Below are 21686 nucleotides of genomic sequence, written 5' to 3'. Positions count from 1 at the left end.
TCAAGCAAAGGATCTTTTACAGAGCTGCCCTTGAAATCCTTTTAACTGGAGATGACAAAGGTTGAACCGGGGGTGTCTACATTCCTTTTATTAGACACCTAATTAAAAAAATATCTCTGGGCAACATACAAGTGATATAAAATAAAAAATTTAACAAACAAAACAGATGAAGGCCATGCAAAAGTAACATATGAGCAGGCACATCATCCCCCCGCCACCAACCCGCATAAATGATGCAGTTTGAATCATGTGCCCTACCACTGACCTGTCTTAGCAGAGTGTCACCTACTGTTGGCCATGTGCCTCAACAGTAGTCTAGTTGCTGCATTTTGCACCAGCTGGAGCTCCTGGGCCAGGCTCACGGGTAGCCCCCCATAGAGCACATTGCAGTTATCCAGCCTGGAGATGAGCAATGCATGGACGACAATGGCCAAGTAATCCCAATCCAAGTACAACCATAGCTGGTATGCCAGATGAAGCTGGTGAAAAGCAGTCCTAGCTATTGAGGTCACTTGGGCCTCTAATGACAAAGATCTCCCCAAACTACAGAGGGAGTGCAACCCTATCCAGAATAGACAGTTGGCCTGTCTTCTGGACATGGAAACCACCTACTCAGGACCCTCCATCTTCCCAGGGTTCACTCAGTTAACTGGCCCTCATCCTGTCCGTCATCACATGAAGGCACCAGTCCAGGGCTTGCACAGCCTCTCCCATTTCAGATGTTACGGAGAAACAAGAGTTCCGTGTCACCAACATGCTCACAGCACTGTGCTCCAAAACTTCTAATGACCACTCCCAATGGCTTCATATGCATTGGGGACAAAATGGTGTTCTGCACCAGAGGGTTGAAGAGCACTCTCTTAACGTTACTGTCTGGACTTGGCCACACAGGTAGGAATGGAACCAGTGTAGCACAATGCCGTCGATCCCCACCCACCCAGTCAATCCAGGAGGATGCCGCGGTCAGTGGTATCAAAGGCCACTGAGAGATCAAGTGAAAGGGTTGCACGTCCTCTGTTCCTCTCCAGTACTGGGTGACCAAGGCTGATTCAGCCCAGATACCAGGCCTAAACCCAGACTGAAGTGGATCCAGAGCTTGTACTGAAATGTTATTTGGCCATGTCATGACAAAGTGAATAGAATGGCCAGATGCAAAAGAGGACAGTGCTCCTGCCTCTTGATTAGTTGTGAAGTGTATTTGCCTAGGCAGCTGTTGAAAGTCAATGGCTACTCGTCACGAAGGCTATGTTCTATCCCCACTGTCAGGGAGAGGGCTGATGCCCTCATGTCCCCCTAGCTGGTCACTCCAGCTAGAATAGGATGCTGGACTACATGGGCCTCCTTTGGCCTGAACCACGACGGCTTTTCTTAAAAACATAAGAAGAGCCTGCTGGATCAGGCCAGTGGCCCATCTAGTCCAGCATCCTGTTCTCACAGTGGCCAACCAGGTGCCTGGGGGAAGCCCGCAAGCGGGACCTGAGTGCAAGAACACTCTCCCCTCCTCAGACTTCCGGCAACTGGTTTTCAGAAGCATGCTGCCTCTGACTAGGGTGGCAGAGCACAGCCATCACGGCTAGTAGCCATTGATAGCCCTGTCCTCCATGAATTTGTCTTCTTCTTTTAAAGCCATCCAAGCTGGTGGCCATTACTGCATCTTGTGGGAGCAAATTCCATAGTTTAACTATGCGCTGAGTAAAGAAGTACTTCCTTTTGTCTGTCCTGAATCTTCCAACATTCAGCTTCTTTGAATGTCCACGAGTTCTAGTATTATGAGAGAGGGAGAAGAACTTTTCTCTATCCACTTTCTCAATGCCATGCATAATTTTATACACTTCTATCATGTCTCCTCTGACCCGCCTTTTCTCTAAACTAAAAAGCCCCAAATGCTGCAACCTTTCCTCGTAAGGGAGTCGCTCCATCCCCTTGATCATTCTGGTTGCCCTCTTCTGAACCTTTTCCAACTCTATAATATCCTTTTTGAGATGAGGCAACCAGAACTGTACACAGTATTCCAAATGCGGCCGCACCATAGATTTATACAACGGCATTATGATATCGGCTGTTTTATTTTCAATACCTTTCCTAATTATCGCTAGCATGGAATTTGCCTTTTTCACAGCTGCCGCACACTGTGTCGACATTTTCATCGTGCTGTCCACTACAACCCCGAGGTCTCTCTCCTGGTCGGTCACCGCCAGTTCAGACCCCATGAGCGTATATGTGAAATTAAGATTTTTTGCTCCAATATGCATAATTTTACACTTGTTTATATTGAATTGCATTTGCCATTTTTCCGCCCATTCACTCAGTTTGGAGAGATCTTTTTGGAGCTCTTCACAATCCCTTGTTTTAACAACCCTGAACAATTTAGTGTCGTCAGCAAACTTGGCCACTTCACTGCTCACTCCTAATTCTAGGTCATTAATGAACAAGTTGAAAAGTACAGGTCCCAATACCGATCCTTGAGGGACTTCACTTTCTACAGCCCTCCATTGGGAGAACTGTCAGTTTATTCCTACTCTCTGCTTTCTGCTTACGCACTTTATTCTCCAGAACTTTCTAATTATCCCTTCAATAGTCTACAAATCTGATACTAGAGGTTACATTCTGCCATGGAACACAGAGCGCTTGGTTCCATCTTTCTGCCATTCTTTATGTAATGTTGCAAATCAGGTTGCTTTCAGAAAACCTGTTTGTTGAGCATTCATCCCGATACGATTGCATAAAATCTGCAGGGAGCTGAAAAGATGTCCAGTGTTTATTGAGCATTCATTCCAATTTGTTTGCAGGGAGCTTATCCAGCATCACACCAAGCAATTGCTATCCCACATTTTCCAATGCAGTTTCCTGCCACTTTCCTTACTGCAGAAAGCCCAATTTTATGAGGGGGGCTGGGGAAGGAAATATGTTGTGCAAAACCTCCAGATCTAGTTGTGCAACCTGAATTTGCTGATGTGTGATTCAATCCCACTTACCCACTCATAACACATTGGCAATCTGGAAACAGCCTCAGTATGATTGCAGTTTTTTAATGCGTCTTACCACCTTGCATTGTGTTGTGGCCCAAGTAAAGGCACACAAATTTGAACAAAGCAGATCAGTACATACTTATGGCTAAAACTGATAAAAATCTATGGCAATGCCACAGCAACGAATGGAGGATGCAGTAGCATTAGACCAGCTTAACAAATGCAGTAAACACAACAATATGCAACAGTTAAGTTACTGATTTTTTTTAAAGTAATATCTTGGTCAACTCTTAATGTTCTGTTTGCTCAGCAGACAATCAGAACCAATTAGGTGGGAGAACAAACATTGGGTAGCCTGCAGCCCTGGGCAAGGTGAGGGCGAACTAGATTGCTGAATGAAGTCCTAACTCTTGCTTTCTTCCTATGTAAATCAAGGCCTAAGGATTGGCACTGTGCTGGGAATAACCTTCGGCGCCTTTTTAATTGGAGTCATGCTCACTGCAGCACTGTGGTACATCTACTCTCATACCCGTAAGTACCGGCACCTCTTAATCCACTGTTGTGTTTCCGATTCAGGCTGATGGATGGGGTTGGATTGAGGTTGAAGGCGATGGACTCCCTTGAGTGGAGGACAAGTGGATGCATACAAAGACTTTGGCTTACATGATTTGGAATCAGGTCTGCTGTATAGCAGGTTAGATCCATCTAGGTCATTATTGTCTACACTGACAGGCAGTAGCTCTCCAAGGTTTCGGATGGGAGATGTCCCTGTCCCTACCAAGAGAGTGAACCCGCAAAGCAGGCTCTTTGCCACTCAACTGCAGCCCTCCCCTTAACAAGAATGTCCTTATTGTCCTGAATAAAGGGCTGGTTTAAATAAGAACACGGGTAGCTGCCTTAAACCGAGTTAACAATTGGTTGATCTAGCTTAGTACAGGCATACCCTGCTTTAACGTTCGCAATGGGACTGGAGAGTATACTTTAAGCGAAAATAACCTTTAAGTGAAGCAATTGTCTTCACTTGTACTGCACGCAGTCACCACTAGATGGCAGCGGCGTCATGCCAATAAAGTGTCCATTATTGCAAAGCGCTCGTACTTTAAGCGGGGTGTGGAGACGTATGGAGCATGTACGTTATAGCGAGGCAACGTTAAGCAGGGTATGCCTGTATTCTCTACGCTGACTGGCTCTCCAAAGGTCCAGACAAGGGACATCTCCTACTTGGAGATGCCAGAGATCGAAGCTGGGACCTTTTCTTATGTAGACATGCTCAACCACAAAACTATAGTCCTCCTAGAAATAAAAAGAGATTCCAGTCCTCATGGTCCTAAATAAAGGACTGACTTAAATAGAAATATAGAAAACTGCTCCATACCAAGTCAGGCCATGGGTCTATCTGGCTCAGTATTGTCCACACTGACTGGCAGCAGCTCTCGGGTTTCAGACAGAGTTTCTCCCAGCCCTACCTGGAGTAGCCATTGGGGATTGAATCTGGGTCTTTCTGCATGCCAAACGTGCTCTACCCCAGAGCCATGGCAAATACAGCCAAGGCCTCATTATCTTTGCTTTCCCGCATTCCTTAATCCGTTCCCACCACTCCCCCAAGTAACTTCTTGTTTAGCTTGCTGCCGGCAGCCAAAATGATTCCTTAATCTCTGGGAAAGAGCCAAGGGAAAAAATCAGGAAAGATTTGCCTTCCTTCCTGATTGGCTTGGCCAAGATCCTTCCCCCAGGGAAGAAGAGGGCTTGGCTTATCTCTCTCTCATTATCAAGGGGGAAAGGATTGGCCAACGCGAATCAGGCACTATCTCAGCGCTGTGAGGAATGGTGGCTGGCCCGAAACAGGAAGTGCCGCCATATGCTCTGTGTCCCTCTTGTCAACTGACTAGGCCACCTGCACAGCATCTCTTTCACCCTCTCTGGCTCTTTAACCAATTCCAGGTCTGACAGTCAAAATGCAGCCGGTCTCGGCAAACCCTCCGGCCTCGGAGAGCAGCAGCACCAACCACAGCATCGGCAGCACCCAGAGCACCCCCTGCTCCACCGGCAGTATGGCATAGCAGTCGCCAAGCTCAGGAAGGGGCCAAACTGACTCTTGACACCTCCTTGTGGACAGCAGTGTCAGAACAGTGGACAAGTCAGACTCTGCCAGGGAAAAGTCTTGATGAAAACAGGATTAAAAACTCAGAGGCTGCAGACGGTTCCCCCACCTCCAAAGTTCCTAAGGCTCGGAGGAGTGACCATTTTCAACCAGCACTTTAAATCAGTTTCCTGGACAGCCATCAAGATCTCCAAGAGAAGCAGGACGATCCCATCAGCGAAGAGACTTCGCGTGTGCCTTCCTGCAGGGCGAGCGTAGCCAGTCTTTGGCTGCAAGGTCGCAAGCCTATTCCAGGAGAACCGGCTCTAGCCAGGACCAGACAGCATGTACAAGTTGATAACCAGGATGTAGTGTGCCTTTGGTCTTCTGTTTATGCCTCTTATCTAGGGCAGCAGTTCCCAACGTTTTTGATATGATGACCCACAAGTCCAAATTTACTTGGTATGGTGACCCATCAATTTATTGTCACATGAATTTTGGGCCTTTGGTCTTCTCTGCCACCAGCCACCAGAGAGCGGTTCCCAAGGGTTAAAAATGTAAGACTCCACCCTTTCTGACGTTTGGATACAAGTGTCAACAGAGAGTTTTAATATGCCAAGAAAACCAAAAGTTGTCAGAGATATTCACCATGCCAGTTAAGGATTAAAAGCAATAATTTTTTGAGGTTTGCTTATAAAGCCTGGCCGTGACCCTTTGCACATGCTTCATGACCCACAGGTTGGGCAATGCTGATCCGGGGGGCTGAGAAACTTCGGCATAGCTCCTTCAGTCGGCCAGCAAGGAAGCCATGAACCCCACCTTCAGTTTGGGGTTCGGTGCACCCTTGGCTGAGGAAAAAAAACAGCTTCCAAAAACAAAAAAGGAGAGATGCAGGAGTTGGTTTCTGAACAGGCTTCAGGGTGGGCTACCCTTCTGGCTTAAAGACAGGGCAGTTAACGATTACTCCTGCCCATAATCTCACGTTGCATGCAAATACAAAATTCAGCTCCAGCCTCCCCCCCCCCCAGATTCCTTAAAGCAAATTGCGAAGCATCCCCACCAGTAAGAACAAAAACCACCCGTGTCTAACGCTCACAGAACCACTGAAGATGCGGAACGTGTGGGACCTGAACCAGGTGCTCCAGTCAGTGGGGATTGAAGTGAGTCAGCAGTGGGATTAGCGCAGCGTCTGGAGCAGGGCAGGGCACAGGTGGCCCCATCGTTCCAGAGCTGTTCCACAGCCGCTCATCTCCCCTCTGGGCAGGTATGCAGAAAGCACAGGTGCAAATGCACCACCCCTCCCATTCTGAATTGTTCATTCAAATGACAGAATTTGTGGCCCAGAGTAACCAGAACATAAGAGCTCAGTCTGCTGCATCAGGCCAGTGACCCATCTAGTCCAGCGTCCTGTTCTCTTTGTGGCCAATCAGATGCCCCAGTGGGATGTCCAAAGGCAGGATCTGACTGCAACAGGGCTCTGCAACTGGCATTCAGAGGCACACTGCTGGGAATCGTGAGCGGGCAGAGGCCTGTTGCAGTCAGATCTGCTTGCGGGTTTCATGTGGTATACAAACACTGCCCTGGACAAGGCCAAAGTGAAGGACACTTCCTATTCTTGCTGCTTCAGTAGAAGGAAGGAATGGAGCTGAGCAGGTCCCTCCAGACTACGGGCTCCATTCCCTCCTGGGGGCAAGCAGGGTCAGAGCAAAAGTGAGCAGAACGATGAATGCAACTCTTCCTTTTTGTACAGTAGGGTCCTGTTACATTGAACCCTAAGTTTGGGTTTTAAGAAGAGAGCCAGTGTGGTGTAGTAGTTAAGGTGTTGGAGTACAACCTGGGAGACCAGGGTTCGAATCCCCACACAGCCACGAAGCTCACTGGGTGACCTTGGGCCAGTCACTGCCTCTCAGCCTCAGAGAAAGACAATGGGAACCCCCCTCTGAATACCGCTTACCATGAAAACCCTCTTCATAGGGTCGCCATAAGTCAGGATCGACTTGAAGGCAGTCCCATTGGGTTTTAAGAAGTTTGTCCTTAGCAGGGCCCGTTACTTGAGGAGAGCAACAGGAGGGGAGAGGAACTAGACTGAAAAGAACATGCTGAGAATGTGACTCAAGGTTAGGAATAACTCTCTTTAGGAATCATTAGAATCTATTTCTCTTGGCTGAAGGGGGAGATGCAGAAGTTACATGCCAGCCACAAAAACCAGGGGCTTCTAACACTTAACACACACACATCTCCCTCGCCAGGCAGGCAGGCAGGCAAGAGGCATTCGGAAGGTTCAAAGACATGGCTCAGCCAGGAAAAAGCACCTGAGGAGCGTGCAGAGCAGAGCCAAGGAGGGATGTGACCTGTGAGTGGCCCAGGGAGAGTCCTGTGGGCCACATTTGGCCCTCAGGCATGAGTTCCTCCAGGCCCTGCCCTAATCCCACTGCTAACTCCCTGCAGTCCTCACTGACTGGTGCACACGGTTCAACTCCCATCATCACCTCGGAAGGCCATTCCCCATCTCTGCCTAAAATAGGTGCAAGGAAATAAAAATGTCATCCTCCGAAATTCAGTTTCCTTGGCACAGAACTGCTGAAAGTCCTCTGGGTTGTTGCTTTACCACAACAGGCTAGAGCCCCCTTTCCCTACATGGTAAATTAAATCTTTGGCCAGCACCAGGGCTGCCTACTGTTCCTATGGCAGCCTGGGCTGACTCGCTCCCAAATAGTTTTGGCGCTGTGTTGTACTTGCACGGGCTGCACAGACACAAGAAGGGAAGAAAGTTCTGGGGGCGGGCGGGGGAGTAGAGCCAGTAACTTTGTCCCTCCATCTCCTGAAAAGGAGGCAAATGGCGCAAACCATTTTGGACAGGGGGAAAGTTGTGTTTCCTTTTGCCAGTTACAAAATGAAGGGAGTCTGGACCATTTCTGTTTTGAAATACTTATTACTGTACGTATATAAATAGTTATATAGAGAATATATTTTGTAACCGTGTATACAGGGAAATAATGCTCTGTCTAATCACTTTTATTTGGGGGGGATATTTTCTGATGCTGAGGTGGGGGGCAACATGGGGAGCAAAAGGAGAACGGCTTCTGCGAGGTTCTGCTGAACGAGACGCAGGTGGGTGGGTGCTTCACCTTGTACAGGCCGTCAGTCAGAAGAAAAGCAAGCCAATGCACTGAGACCGGGAGAGAAGCTGCCCCGACAGAAATAGAGGTGGGAGGAGCCCAGCACCAGCTGATCCAGAGTTGTGAATGGAAAGTTACCGCAAGGCCGTAGTCATAGCAACATACAGAGCTGCTGTATATACCACAAACCACCTAGCTCAGTCTTGTCTCCCCTGACTGGCAAGCAGCTCTCCCGGGTTTCAAGCAGTCCTACCTGGAGATGGTGCTGGGGACTGAACTTAGGATCTCCCGCTTGCAAAACAGGTGCTCTCCTGCGGAGCTCCTATAGCCCTTCCCCAACACGTGGGAGTTTTTTGACCAGTGGAATCTCAGGTGGATATCCTCCGTTTCACAGAGGAGAAACAAGGACATCCTTGCAACATCCCCGTTCTCATACTGAGGATCACTGGCCAAATGTGTATGCAAATGCAAGCCTGCACTCTCAGACTGACTATTTCTTCGTCTTTTTTCAATACCGCCTTTCAGGGCCAAAGGCCCTCTCTCAAGAGGCTGAGCGTTAAAATTATAAAAGCAATTTAAAACCACAGATATTAAAACCGCTAAACTATCCAACACAACACTGTAGATAAAAGCAGCAACGGTTAACAGGATCTACACCAGCCTTCACCAATCTGGGGCCATCCAGATGTTTGGGGCTACGACTCCTATCAGCCCCAGCCAGCACACACACACACAACATTGAAAATAAAAACTGCAAAGTGATGTGGCAATATGGAGACCTGAACTTCAGCCTGGAAAAACAAGAAAGGGAGGGAAAGATTCACCTCGCCCTTAGATGAAACTGTGTGGCTACAGCTTCAGAGTCACATCCAAGGTTAGTCCTACTCAGAGGAGACCCACTAAAATTAATGGGTGCAATAATTTCAGCAGGTCAACTATGAGTAGGAATGGAAAGATTTGTCAGGTTTGCTTCTCGTTTCCCTTTTTTCTCATCTTAAATTCAGTTCTCCACATTTCCGCAGCAATTTGCGATTTTGTAAAGGAAAAAATCCTGAAAAATTTCCAGCATTTTAGAGCAAACGCGTTCTGATATTTTGTATGCAGTTTTGACCCTGTGCACATTTTTACAAGCAATTTTCACAATGCATTTTGTACGTTATTTTCACCAATATATTCTTTTTATGCACATTTTCCCCTAATCGATGCATTTTGGAAAACATTGGCTGGCGAACGGCATTGCAAAAGTGCGAATTTCAAAGGATGGCTGTGTTTCAGTTCTGACATTGTTTTGGAAAGTGCAAATTTGATAGATTCACCTTGAAATGCAAACTGAATTGAATTTCTCCCCCAGCCGTAGATGCAGCCCTTAGTCAACAGGCACCCTGGTTTTTACGCATGTGTGTAAACACACCTACCCACACACTTTAATTAGGGGACTTAGGGCAGGGCTACATCCAAACCCTTTGTAGAAACTGAAACTTCAAGGGTGGATACTCCTTAGAAACCTCCCTCCCCAGTTAGGGGAAAGCTGAGCTGAAAGGTCCATCAAAGCCAGCAGTGGGGATGGCATCCAGCAGTGGCCCTCCAGATGTTGCTGGATGTCATCTTCCATCATCTACGACCATTGGCCATGCTGGCTAAAGTAGATGGGAGATGGAGTCCAGCAGTCCCTGATTTAACCCACTGTCTGGTTTCCCACAGTGGCTAGCCAGATGCCCCAAGAAATAACAGCCCTCATCCAGCATCTGGTGATCAGAGCGAGACTGACCTGGAGCACAGTTCCATTTAGCCATCATGGCTAATTGTTGCCGCTAGACCTCCCCCAATCCATGCATGAGTCTAACCCCCTTTTAAATCAGCCTGATTAGAGGACTCCACCACCTTTTCCCATGGCAGCAAATTCCGTAATTCATAACACACACAAATTCTCCAGCTCATTGGCCTTCCAGAGTTTTTGGCAATGCTGGGCTGGTCCTATAAGTTACTACAAACGCCTTGCTTTTTGCAGGGGTGGGGAGCGGATGCCCACAAGATCGCTCAAGTCTTCAAGTGCTATGGAATTGGCGCCCCCGAGATGTCATGATTGCCAACAGCTTCAATGGGTTTAAAAGAGGATTACCCAAACTCATAAGACGATCAATGCCAACTACTAGCTCTACTAGCACTATACCAGTCGCTGGGAATCGAAAGTGGGGAGAGTGCTCTTGCGCTCAGGTTCCTCCCATTGAGGCATCTGGTTGGCCACTGTGAGAATAGGATGCTGGAGTAGATGGACCTTTCGCTTGATCCAGCAGCTGTTCTGTTCTGATGTTCTTAATACACACATTCACTTTTATTCAGAGTCCTGAACCAGCCTCCAAACAAGTGATCACACATAGGAGAGTTTGTGACCACGGACAGTATTCAACCAAGTCCTACTCTGAAATTCATGCACCTAAGTCAGTCGTGTCCATTAACTTCGGTGGGTCTACTCTGAGTAGGACTATAACAATGCCTCTTTCAAGCCCAATTTCTGTGGGAGGTGGGGTGGGGACCCTGGGGGCACCAGGGAAGGTCTCTGTGGATACATGCTAGGGATGGAAGGATCTGTCCATTTCAGTGGGGCCCCTGGGCCACCCACATCCAGGGAAGCTGATTAGAGCAGAGAAGCATTGAAAAGATTGTGTGAACACCTCTGGAGGGTGGCCAAAAAAACCTCTTCCTCACCAACCCAGACAGCATCAAATGGGTCTATTGATTTTTGGTCTGTAAATATTTGTGTGCAGAAACCAACTGTAACCTCAGCAATTGTATAAATATATATTACATGTTGGATTTGAGTTGTCAAGTTTCATCTTTAAATGAGGCCAACAATGGCCAAACCCCACAGACATTCCACATGACACACTTGCTGATCTTTAGAACTCATGAGCCATGAATTCGCCTAAGAATTGGAGTATGCTGTCCACCTTCCACAGTGGGCTTCACTTCACTTCAGCTAGAGCAATACCTTAGAGCCTGGATTCAAGCCCTGGAATATGCAATGGAGAGGGAATCTCTGGCCAAGTTTGCTTGATCATTGCTTGCTCAATGGCCTTAACCCAGTCATTCACTCTCTATACCAGCATTTCCCAACTAGTGGGCCACCAGATGTTGTTGGACCACAATTCCCATCTTTCCTGACCATTGGCAATGCTGGCTGAGGCTGATGGGAGTTGTGGTCCAACAACATCTGGTGGCCCACTAGTTGGGAAAGGCTGCTCTCTACCTAACCTACCTCACAAGGTTGTTATAATTCAGGGAAAGGGAGAACTGTGTGTGTCTCCTTTAATGAAAGGTAGAATATAATATAATGTTTTTAAAAAGCTGAACTTCTGGCTCAAAGAAGTCACTTGAAAGGGTTACAAGCACCAACTATGTAGATTCATCAGTATTTTCTAATCAAGCAGCGCTTAGTAAATCTTTAGGATCTACCAATGCTGGGGAAGAGTAGGGGGGATTTTCTATCACCAGAGACTGATTTTTGCTTGGTGATCTATCTACAGCATCACATTTATATCCCACCCTTACTCCAAAGTGTTGAAGGCCGCAGCCATAGTTCTCTCCTTCACCATTATATCCTCACAACAGCACTGCAAGGTAAGCGCAGGTGAGTGAGTGCGGCTGGCCCAGTGTCACCCGGCAAGTTCTATGACTGAATGAGGATTTGATCTTGGGACTCTCTAGTCCTGGCCTGACAGTCTGACCACTGCACTATACCGGCTCCCACAATTTTATTTAGTTCATGAATCACTTCCCATAAAACATCCTGAAGTGATTTCGCAATAAACAAAGACATATACGAAAAACGATGGTTGAGTCCAATGCTGGAAAAGGAAGCTCTTCAAAAGGCGCTGAAATGAAAGTAGGGGACTATCTTGATACATAATAGGAAGAAGCTTAAAGGAAAGGTGTCATCATGATAAGGGTTCAGTTCCTACACCTAACAGAATGGATTTCCTGCTGAGACGGTATCTGCAGGAGGGCAGAGCCCGGTGATCAGTGTTAGAGGCTTCACCACAACAAGCCCAATACAAGATAGATTATGAGCTAGAGGCTGCTGCAAAGGGCAACAGCCGAATTCCATGTAATATGGGCGGGGTGAGAATTTACTATATTGGCCTGTTGTGCTTGAAACTATTCTTCAGTCAAATGCTGATGGCAAGGGTGACCAAAAGCAGACATTGTCTTTGGGTAGGAGGAAACTAAAGCAGCCATAATTATACCAGCTAAGTTCCACCTTCACTGTGGGAGGCAGGATGGCTCAAATACTAGCAACTTGGAACCCCGGGTGGGGAGAGAGCTGCTGTGCTCAAGCCCTGCTTGCGGGCTTTCCATTGGATGTCGGATTAGATGGGCCTTTGGCCTAACCCAGCAGGGCTCTGCTTATGTTCTTCATACGGAGAGCTCATTGCATTCATGCTTCGACCAAGGGCTGACGGCACAGATTGCCAAGAGTATAAGCAGAGACATTTGTGTCTCTTTTGCACATGGGGGCTTATGCATCTATTCATGACGGCCCTTCAAAGCGGTGGGCTACAGCTCCAGCCAGTCCACACCACCGGCCATTCTGGCTGAGGCTGATGGAAGCTGTGGTCCAACAACGTCGGTGGGGATCTCCTTCTCTGTAGGCTGAAACAAACCAAGAGACCCTTGTTTGACTTACGGAAGCACTTGCACTAACATGTTGCGGGACTCCAACTCCCGTCAGCCTCAGCCAGCAGGGCTCATGAGAACTGGAGTCCAACAGCCTCTGGAGGACCACTGGTTCCCCATCCCTGCCCTACAGAGAACCATAATAGTTCAATGTACACCACTTCCAAATGTAAGAGAAAATTCAATTCAGTTCACATTTAAATGTGAATCTACCTAATTCGCATTTTCCAAAACAATGTGCAAACCGGAACAAAACCAATCTTTGCACTTCTCCGAATTTGCAATATAACACAGCCAAGTAATGTGTACATACATACCTTGGAAGACAGAAACAGATCCAAAGTGATCTTCATAGGCTTGAGCATTGGGCTGAAGACAACAGAATGAAATTTAGCAGGGATAAGAAAGTTTTACACCTAAGAAAAAGAAAGCAGATGCACACTTATAAGATGGGGGATACTTAGCTCAGCAATACTACATGCAAGAAGGATCTTGGAATTGTTACTGATCACAAGCTGAACATGAGCCAAAAGTGTGATGTGACTGCAAAAAAGGCAAATGCTATCTTAGGCTGCATTAACAGAAGTATAGATTCCAAATCGTGTGAAGTATTGGTTCCCCTCCATTCAGCACTGGTTAGGCCTCTTCTTGAGTACTGCGTCCAGTTCTGGACACTACCCTTTAAGAATGCAGACAAACTGGAACAAGTTCAGAGGAGGGCATTGAGGATGATCAGGGGACTAGAAACAAAGCCTTATGAGGAGAGACTGAAAGAACTGGGCATGTTTAGCCTGGAGAAGAGAAGACTGAGGAGAGATATGATAGCACTCTTCAAGTACATGAAAGGTTGCTACACAGAGGAGGGCCAGGATCCCTTCTCGATCGTCCCTGAATGCAGGACACAGAATAATTGGCTCAAGTTGCAGGAAGCCACATTTCAACTGAACAACAGGAAAAATGTCCCATTAGAGCAGTATGAGAACGGAACCAATGATCTAGGGAGGTGGTGGGTCTCCAACACTTGAGGCTTTCAAGAGGCAGATGGACAGCCACATGTCGGGAATGCTTTAATTTGGATTCCTGCATTGAGCAGAGGGTTGGACTTGATGGCCTTAGTGGCCCCTTCCAACTCTATGATTCTATGATAAATGCATATATTACGGTAAACTCTGCATAAAATGCATATATCAGTCTCAATGGGATGCTGGCCGAATGAACATCAGAACTCTGTCCTCCCACAGCACAGCCTGAGGCTAGGAATGGGGGAGAAACTAGATTTAGTTCCCATTTAAATCCAAACGTATCAAATTTGCACTTTCTGAAACAATTCAAGAGCTGAAACATAGCCGTCCTTCAAAATTTACATTTCTCCGCATTTTGCAATGCAGCTCTAGAGCCAGTGTTTGCAAAAAATGCATATTATTAGGGGGAATATAGTAGTGAAATGCATTACATTAGGAGAAACTGCTTGCAAAAATGTGTAAACTCAAACCTGCAGACAAAAATGAATTTAGTAGAAGAAATTTGCACAAAAACGCTGAAGATTTTTTTTTTAACTGCAGCTCACTGCAGAACCGAATTTTAAGAGTGGAAAAATAAGAAACAGTGAGGAACGAAACTGACTGGTCTTTCCATCCCTACCCGAGCCTTGCATGCAGCCAGAACCCTGTCTGGCATCCCAGGACTCGCTTGAGATCAGCGTTTGCCTCCCAATAGGTCTGTGGCCCCAGGGCACACTCTCCTCCGTCCCTTGCTCTGATCAGGGAAGACACATTCATTCATTTGCCAGGAGACAGCAAGTCCAACAGATCTTTCGCCTCCTGGCTGCCCTTCCTCAGATTTAAGTTGACCGCTACCCAGTCAAGAGAGGAATTTTCCTGCAAGGGGAGAGGACTGAGCTGAAAAGCAGGGCAAGTCCCTCCATCCGAAGAGCCCCAAGACACAGAAACAACTCCGATGCTTCCTCTTTCCCATTAGTGTAGTGTAGTGGTTAGAGTGTTGGACTGGGCCCTTGGAGACCAGGGTTCAAATCCCCACTCAGCCATGAAGCACACTGGGCGACCTTGGGCCAGTCACTGTCTCCCAGCCTAATCTACCATATACAACACCCTGAGCGCCTTGGAGGATTCAAGTGGGATATACATGTTAATCAATATAAACATAACACTCCTCTGAGCGGCGGCAGGATTGCAGGTAGAGAATCTTTCCTATCACCTGCAACCTGAAATTCCAGGAGACTGAGCCTAGGACCTTCCCACTTGCAAAGCATGTGCTCTTCCACTGAGCTGGGGCCCTTCCTAGAAGCCAACATTTTTTATTTCCCTCTTCCCTTGCATGCTCCACAGAAAATAATTAAATTAACTGAATAACTCAATTGCACAATAAAAAGGTCCAATGCTAGGGATGCAACCACAAAACAAACCACATCCATTTATGAGTTACGTTTTTTTAAAGTGTCCTCCACTAACTGGAGATGGTTGCTGAGCACATCCTTTTGTCGAACTCTATGCAACAGTACTCTTTAAATGCGTGACGGACTATCATGTTTTGATGCACACAACAAGGATCACAGCAACACCTAGTGACCACTCAATGTTTTTGCAAGTCAAAGGACGTTTAAAAACACTGGCGTGGAGTACCAAAAATGCTCACATATTCCATTCCCAGAAGGGCACACATTTACAAAGAAATCTGCAAGCTAATGCAGGCAACCAACTCAGAAACAACGAAAAAGGTGAAAATACTTGTCTCCAATCACATCATCACAGAAGATATTCAGAAAAACGTCATTGGGCAAATATGACAAAAACTACTTTGCTAAGGCCCCATCTGCACTATATGTTTAAACCAGGACCACACCACTTTACAGTGTCACGGCTTCTCCCAAAGAATCCTGGAAAGTGTCGTTTGTTAAGGATGCTGAGAGTTGTTAGGAGACCCCTATTTCCCTCACAGAGCTACAGTTCCCAGAGTACCCTGGGAAGAGGGATCATTTGTTAAAACTACTCTGGAAATTATAGCTCATAGGGGTCTCCTGACAACACTCAGCACCCTTAACAAACTACACTTCCCAGGATTCTGTGGGGGAAGCCTCAACTGTTTAAAGTCGTGTGACCCTGCTTGAAATGTAGTGCAGATAGAGCCTAAGTTGTTAGTGAGAAATACGCATATCCTTAAAAATTGTTAAGTCACTTGAGACCAAAAAAAATTGTAGTAAGCAACTACATAATAATATCAAAGTGGAAGGTGGTGGAAATTTTATTAACGTCAGCCGCCTGTACTCCTTCCCAAGGGCGTAGCAGTCCCTCCCCCCCAAAGCCCCCTACAGAACAATTAGAATGTTTATGTACATTCCATGACATCACAGGAACTCAAGCCGCTAAAGGTGAAGGGAAACAGGCTAGTTTTAATAGATTGCAGTAGTACAGTCAATGGCTGCAGCGGTCTCCTGGGCCAGTCGTAAGTTCCTCTGCTCTTTGTCTTGTAAAATGTGTGAACCTTTAAACCCATCTGTGTCATGTAACCCAAAACCTCTTTGTAATGATGGGCACCTGCAAGTTTGGAAATAGGAAATACCTTTGGTATTTCTTGGGGGGGGAGGGACAGAATACGGATCTGACGAATGTAGAAACACTTCAGCAAAAGAGAAGCAAGATTATGAACTTTTACGAGTTTATATAGGCACTGTTGTATAATGGTTAGCGGAGGGGTGGGCAATTCTCCAGGGGCCACATGCCTTTGCACAGCAGACTAGTTTTTACATACCCCCTCATCCACCCCTCTCTATCCTCCACCCACAAGCAAGAGGCATTGCCAGAATTCAAGGAGACATTTCAGCCAGGCAAAAGCACTTGAGGTGCAAAACCTGGCCAGTGAGGGAGGAAGACAGCCTTTGGAAGAGTTCCAAGGGCCAGATGGAGAGGCTTGGAGGGCCAAATACAGCTCCCGGGCCTGAGGTAGTATGCTGGACTAAGACTATTTATATATTGCATTTGTATACCGCCCCATAGCTGAAGCTCCCAGGGCGGTTTACAACAATTAAAAACAATAAAAACAAATATACAAATTTAAAAACACATTTTTAAAAAGCAATTTAAAAACACATGCTAAAATGCCTAGAAAAGGGAAGTCTTGACCTGGCGCTGAAAAGATAAGTGTTGGCACCACCTCGTCAGACATCGCTCCATAATTTGGGGGCCACCACTGAGAAGACCCTCTCCCTTGCTGCCAGCCTCCCAGCTTTCCTCGGAGTAGGTACCTGGAGGGCCTTCGATGTTGAGCATAGTGTACGGGTGGGTTAGTGTCAGGAGAGGCGTTCCATCAGGTATTGTGGTCCCAAGCTGTGTAAGGCTTGATAGGTCAAAACCAGCACCTTGAATTGAGCTCGGAAACATACAGGCAGCCAATGCAAGCGGGCCAGAATCGGTTTTATGTTTGGACAGTCTGGTCCCTGTTACCAATCTGGCAGCTGCATTTTGCACAAGCTGCAGTTTCCGAACCGTCTTCAAAGGCAGCCCCACATAGAGTGCATTTCAGTAATCTAACTTGGAGATTACCACAGCATGGACAACTGAAGCCAGGTTATCCCTGTCCAGATAAGGGCGCAGCTGGGCCACCAACCGAAGTTGGTAGAAGGCACTCCGTGTCACCGAGGCTACCTGAGCCTCAAGTGACAGAGATGGTTCTAGGAGAACCCCCAAGCTACGAATCTGCTCCTTCAGGGGGAGTGCAACCCCATCCAGGACAGGTTGGACACCCACCATCCGGTCAGACGAACCACCCACTAGCAACATCTCAGTCTTGTCTGGATTGAGCCTCAGTTTATTAGCCCTCATCCAGTCTATTGTCGCAGCCAGGCACCAGTTCAGCACTTTGACAGGCTCATCTGAAGATGAAAAGGAGAAATAGAGCTGCGTGTCATCAGCATACTGATGGCAACGCACTCCAACGCTCCGGATGACCGCACCAAACAGTTTCATGTAGATGTTGAACAGCATAGGGGATAGAACTGACCCCTGCAGAACCCCATACTGGAGAGTCCAGGGTGCCGAGCAATGTTCCCCAAGCACCACCTTCTGGAGCTGACCCGGCAAGTAGGAGCGCCATGCAGTTCCTCCCACTCCCAACTCAGTCAGTCTCCCCAGAAGGATACCATGGACGATGGTATTGAAAGCCGCTGAGAGATCAAGGAGAATCAACAGAGTCACACTCCCCCATCTCTCTCCCGACAGAGGTCATCATACAGGGCGACCAAGGCTGTTTCCGTGCCAAAACCAGGCCTGAAACCTGACTGAAATGGATCCAGATAATCGGTCTCATCCAAGAGGGTCTGGAGCTGGCCTGCCACCACTCATTCAAGGACCTTGCCCTGGAATGGAACATTTGCCACCGGCCTATAAAGATTTTCTGGGTCCAGAGAGGGTCTCTTCAGGAGTGGTCTCACTACCGCCTCTTTCAGGCAGCCAGGGACCACCCCCTCTCGCAGAGAGGCATTAATTACTTCCCTGGCCCAGCCTGCTGTTCCATCCCTGCTAGCTTTTATTAGCCAAGAAGGGCAAGGATCCAGCACAGAAGTGGTTGCACGAACCTGTCCAAGCACCCTGTCAACGTCCTCAAGCTGCACCAACTGAAACTCATCCAAGAAATAGGGACAAGGCTGTGCTCTGGATACCTCGCTTGATTCACTTGCTATAACACTGGAGTCTAAGTCCTGGCGGATGCTAAAGATTTTATCCTGGAAGTACCTAGCAAATTCATTATAGCGGGCCTCAGATGGTTCTACCATGTCCTAAGACTAGCTTCAAATCCATACTCAGTGATGAAGTTCACTGGGTGACTTGTGGGCCAATCACACTTTGTCAGCTAAACCTACCTCACAGGGTTGTTGTGGGGATAAAATGCAGGAGGGGGGGATACCCAAGTGGAGAACTCCTTCGAGAAAGGAGTAAAAATGTAAGAAATGACTGAACAAACAAGTTTTCCCACCAGTTCTTTATTCAGAGCATCCGTTCCTTTGCCACTGTATTATTCTAAAATGTAACTCGTTTTAATTTTTTTTACTTTTTAAAAAGGAACAAAAAAGTAAAAAAACTTTTAAAAAACAGTTAAAAGATTTAATTTAAAATAACCACTGTTCTGAGATAAATTACTTCTACAAACTCTCTGTTTAAGTTTTCTGCTCCTTTCGATGGGGGGAGGCAGGAAGAGACGGGCAGGTATTGGGGCGCAGTACAATTACCCGAAAAGCAGGCTATCGTGATCGGTAATGTGCTTTCTAAAAGCCAGCACCTCTGCCAAGAATCCAGAACTGCTTTTGAACCCAGGATAGGAGGCTGAATCCCAGTTTTATATCTAAGCTGAGGTGTTTCAAGAATGCACACTGGGAAAAAGAAGGAAGAGAATGTTTGTGGGAAAGGAAAATAGGTCCTAAAACAACAGGGTGGGCAGATCATATTGCCCAGGACAGATACCCAAACCTGGCAATTTATGGCGCTGGTCCCATTGCGTTGGCTGAGTGGATCCCACATGAGAATTTTTCTAGAGAACCAAGCTCTAAAAATCTTAAAACACACCCCTAGGAACAAAGCAAACATAAACCCCCCACACCTAAATTCTGCAACTCTGGCACATGATGCCACTTTGAGGTGCCCTCATGCACTCAAATAATCCCTGCCATATGCGTGCGACTGAGCTTGGCAGCAAACTATGGACAGAATGGGGGCTGTTCTCGCCCTCACCCCACCCCAAAGGAGGCAGGCACTTGCATCTCCAAGATACCCAGTGGGAAATCAGCCCTGGAGATCTCAAGATCCCCAGCCCTAAAACTGTCCACATCAACTGCATGCATCACGAGTCGCCTCCCATGTCAACTATGAAGACTGTGCATGGTGCACAAATGCACCAAACCCCCCAAAATAAGGGAACTACTGAATGGCCTGTTCTCCAGTGAACACCCAATTATTTCCCCAGAAGCTGGCAACAAACAGTAAGGCCAAGAGTTCCTCATTTAGGTGAATTTAAAAAAAAATTAGAAAAGGAAAAACCAGCTACAAGCGCAACTCTTAAGACTGTCCCAAAACCCTGAAGAGCTGATGGTGAAAAAAGCCTTCAGAGAAAAAGCCCCTGAAGACACCAGCTCAGTGCTCCTGAAAGAGGCAATGAGTTGGCAAAGGAAAGAGGCTAGCGGGCGGGTATCAAAAAAGGCACATGGGAAGAGTCATCAGCCAGTGACTACCAGCCCAGCGTTTTGATTTGATCAGACGACACCACAGAGTCAGCGAAAGAGTGAGAACTCATGCTGTGCTTGGCCCAGGAGGGGGGTGGAGTTCTGCTTCACAGTGCAAGGGGGGGGCTTCTGCAGCAACCACGTAGTGAGGAGGCGGCTCGGCGGCTCTGGGCTTGTGGGCAGCCATTTCCCCCTGCCTGTAGCCCTTCAGTGCTAGGAAAGAAAAAACGCTGGGAACCAGGTGGTAGCTGGAGGCAGCATCTTCTTTGCACGGCACGTCTGAGCAGGAGGATGCCACCCAGTCCTGGCCCCAAGCCCCATGGCTCAGGAATTTGGGGGAGAAGGGGGAGGTTCCACGGACTCAGGAGGAGATGGACACAGCCCCCAGGGGGGCCAGCCTGTCTTCTGCAAGCTGAGGTGAAATCAGCAGCATGCAAGGGCTTTCCCCCTCCTTCCCAAGGACATTTCAAACGTAGGCAGCAAACACAGTCCCAGACTTGGGGGGTGGGTGGGGATGTCCAACGGCGCCCTCTACTCGGAAAGCGACGGGTCAAGCAGCTTCAAGACACCCCCCACCAGGTGCAAGCTCCCCGTCACCAGCACCCGGATTGCAGATGCTTCCTGGAGTAAGACAGCCCCGCTGCTGGCTGCGGGGTGAGGATGCAGCCCACGGGAGGCTGGGGGCTGGAAGTGCGGGTCCCTGCCCTGGGTGATCCACTGCAAGGCTTGCAAGACGCAAGGGAAGACCAAGGAGTTGGAGTTGAGTGGGCGCGCCGAGGGGGGCACAAAGAGTGGGGGGCCATGCAGGGGGGCCTGCTTCAGCCACCCGCCGACCCCTTCCACCTCCGGCGAGGCAGAGAGCCAAGGGTCCTGGCCCACCTTTGCCTCCATCAGGCGGTTCCAGTGGCTCTGGTTCTGTAGGCAACGGGTCAAGACGTTTTCCAGGGTGACGTTGAAGTTCTGTTGGTCTGCAAGGCCAAACACAGGTTTTTTTTTGGGGGGGGGGGTTAAAGACAAAGAGAAGGGCCGTAGCTCGATGATAAAGCATCTGCTTTGCATGCAGAAGGTCCCTGGCTCAGTCCCCAGCAGCATCTCCAGGTAAGGCTGGGAGTGTCCTGTTTGAAACCCTGGAGAATGAGCTGCTGTCACTCAGTGTAGATGAAACTACGCTAGAAGGACCAAGGGTCCCATGAGAAGTCAGTGATCCCCGGGCCCTCTCGTCCTGGAGTCGTGCTAATGCTGGTGGGTCAGATCCCTCACCTCCCTCCAGCTTCCACGGGTCAACACTGCCAGGTGGACGGAACCACTCACCTGTCAATCACCAGACACCACAATGTTTTCTGTTATATGGATTTATTGCCTCCTGCATTCTTTCACTCCAGCAGGAGGCGAACTCACTCTACTTTTTCATATATGCAATTGTTGCATATATGAATTATTATTATTAACAACAACAAAAATTATTATTTATTATTATTATTTTACAAATTGATTCTGGCTCTCCAAGCCTAACACTTTTAGCCACTACATCACACTACATCTCTCTTAGCTAAGAGAGAAATTATTGCCATCATAATATTACAGCACAAATTCCGAGCTAGAATTAACTATCTAGCCCA

The 21686-nt window shown here is 47.6% G+C and overlaps 2 protein-coding genes across 5 annotated transcripts in view; one reads left to right on the top strand and one right to left on the bottom strand.

Annotated features, from left to right (window-relative positions):
- ENG (endoglin) overlaps positions 1–10987 on the top strand; it is an 87330-nt gene extending 76343 nt beyond the window's left edge. For both annotated transcript variants that reach the window (XM_061604387.1, XM_061604388.1), the window contains exons 14-15: positions 3405–3500; positions 4911–10987. In XM_061604387.1, the coding sequence (XP_061460371.1) occupies positions 3405–3500; positions 4911–5029 (215 nt within the window). In that variant the 3' untranslated portion in view covers positions 5030–10987. The remainder of the gene's footprint in view (positions 1–3404; positions 3501–4910) is intronic.
- A 7831-nt stretch (positions 10988–18818) lies between these two features.
- Positions 18819–21686, bottom strand: part of FPGS (folylpolyglutamate synthase) — a 42922-nt gene continuing 40054 nt past the window's right edge. For all 3 annotated transcript variants that reach the window (XM_061603972.1, XM_061603970.1, XM_061603971.1), the window contains exon 15: positions 18819–21035. In XM_061603972.1, coding sequence (XP_061459956.1) covers positions 20599–21035 — 437 coding nt within the window. In that variant the 3' untranslated portion in view covers positions 18819–20598. The remainder of the gene's footprint in view (positions 21036–21686) is intronic.

This window comes from Rhineura floridana, chromosome 20 (assembly GCF_030035675.1).
Source record: "Rhineura floridana isolate rRhiFlo1 chromosome 20, rRhiFlo1.hap2, whole genome shotgun sequence".
Classification (NCBI taxonomy): Eukaryota; Metazoa; Chordata; class Lepidosauria; order Squamata; family Rhineuridae; genus Rhineura; species Rhineura floridana.
Note: the sequence above shows the minus strand (reverse complement) of the source record. Positions and strands in the feature narration are given on the sequence as shown.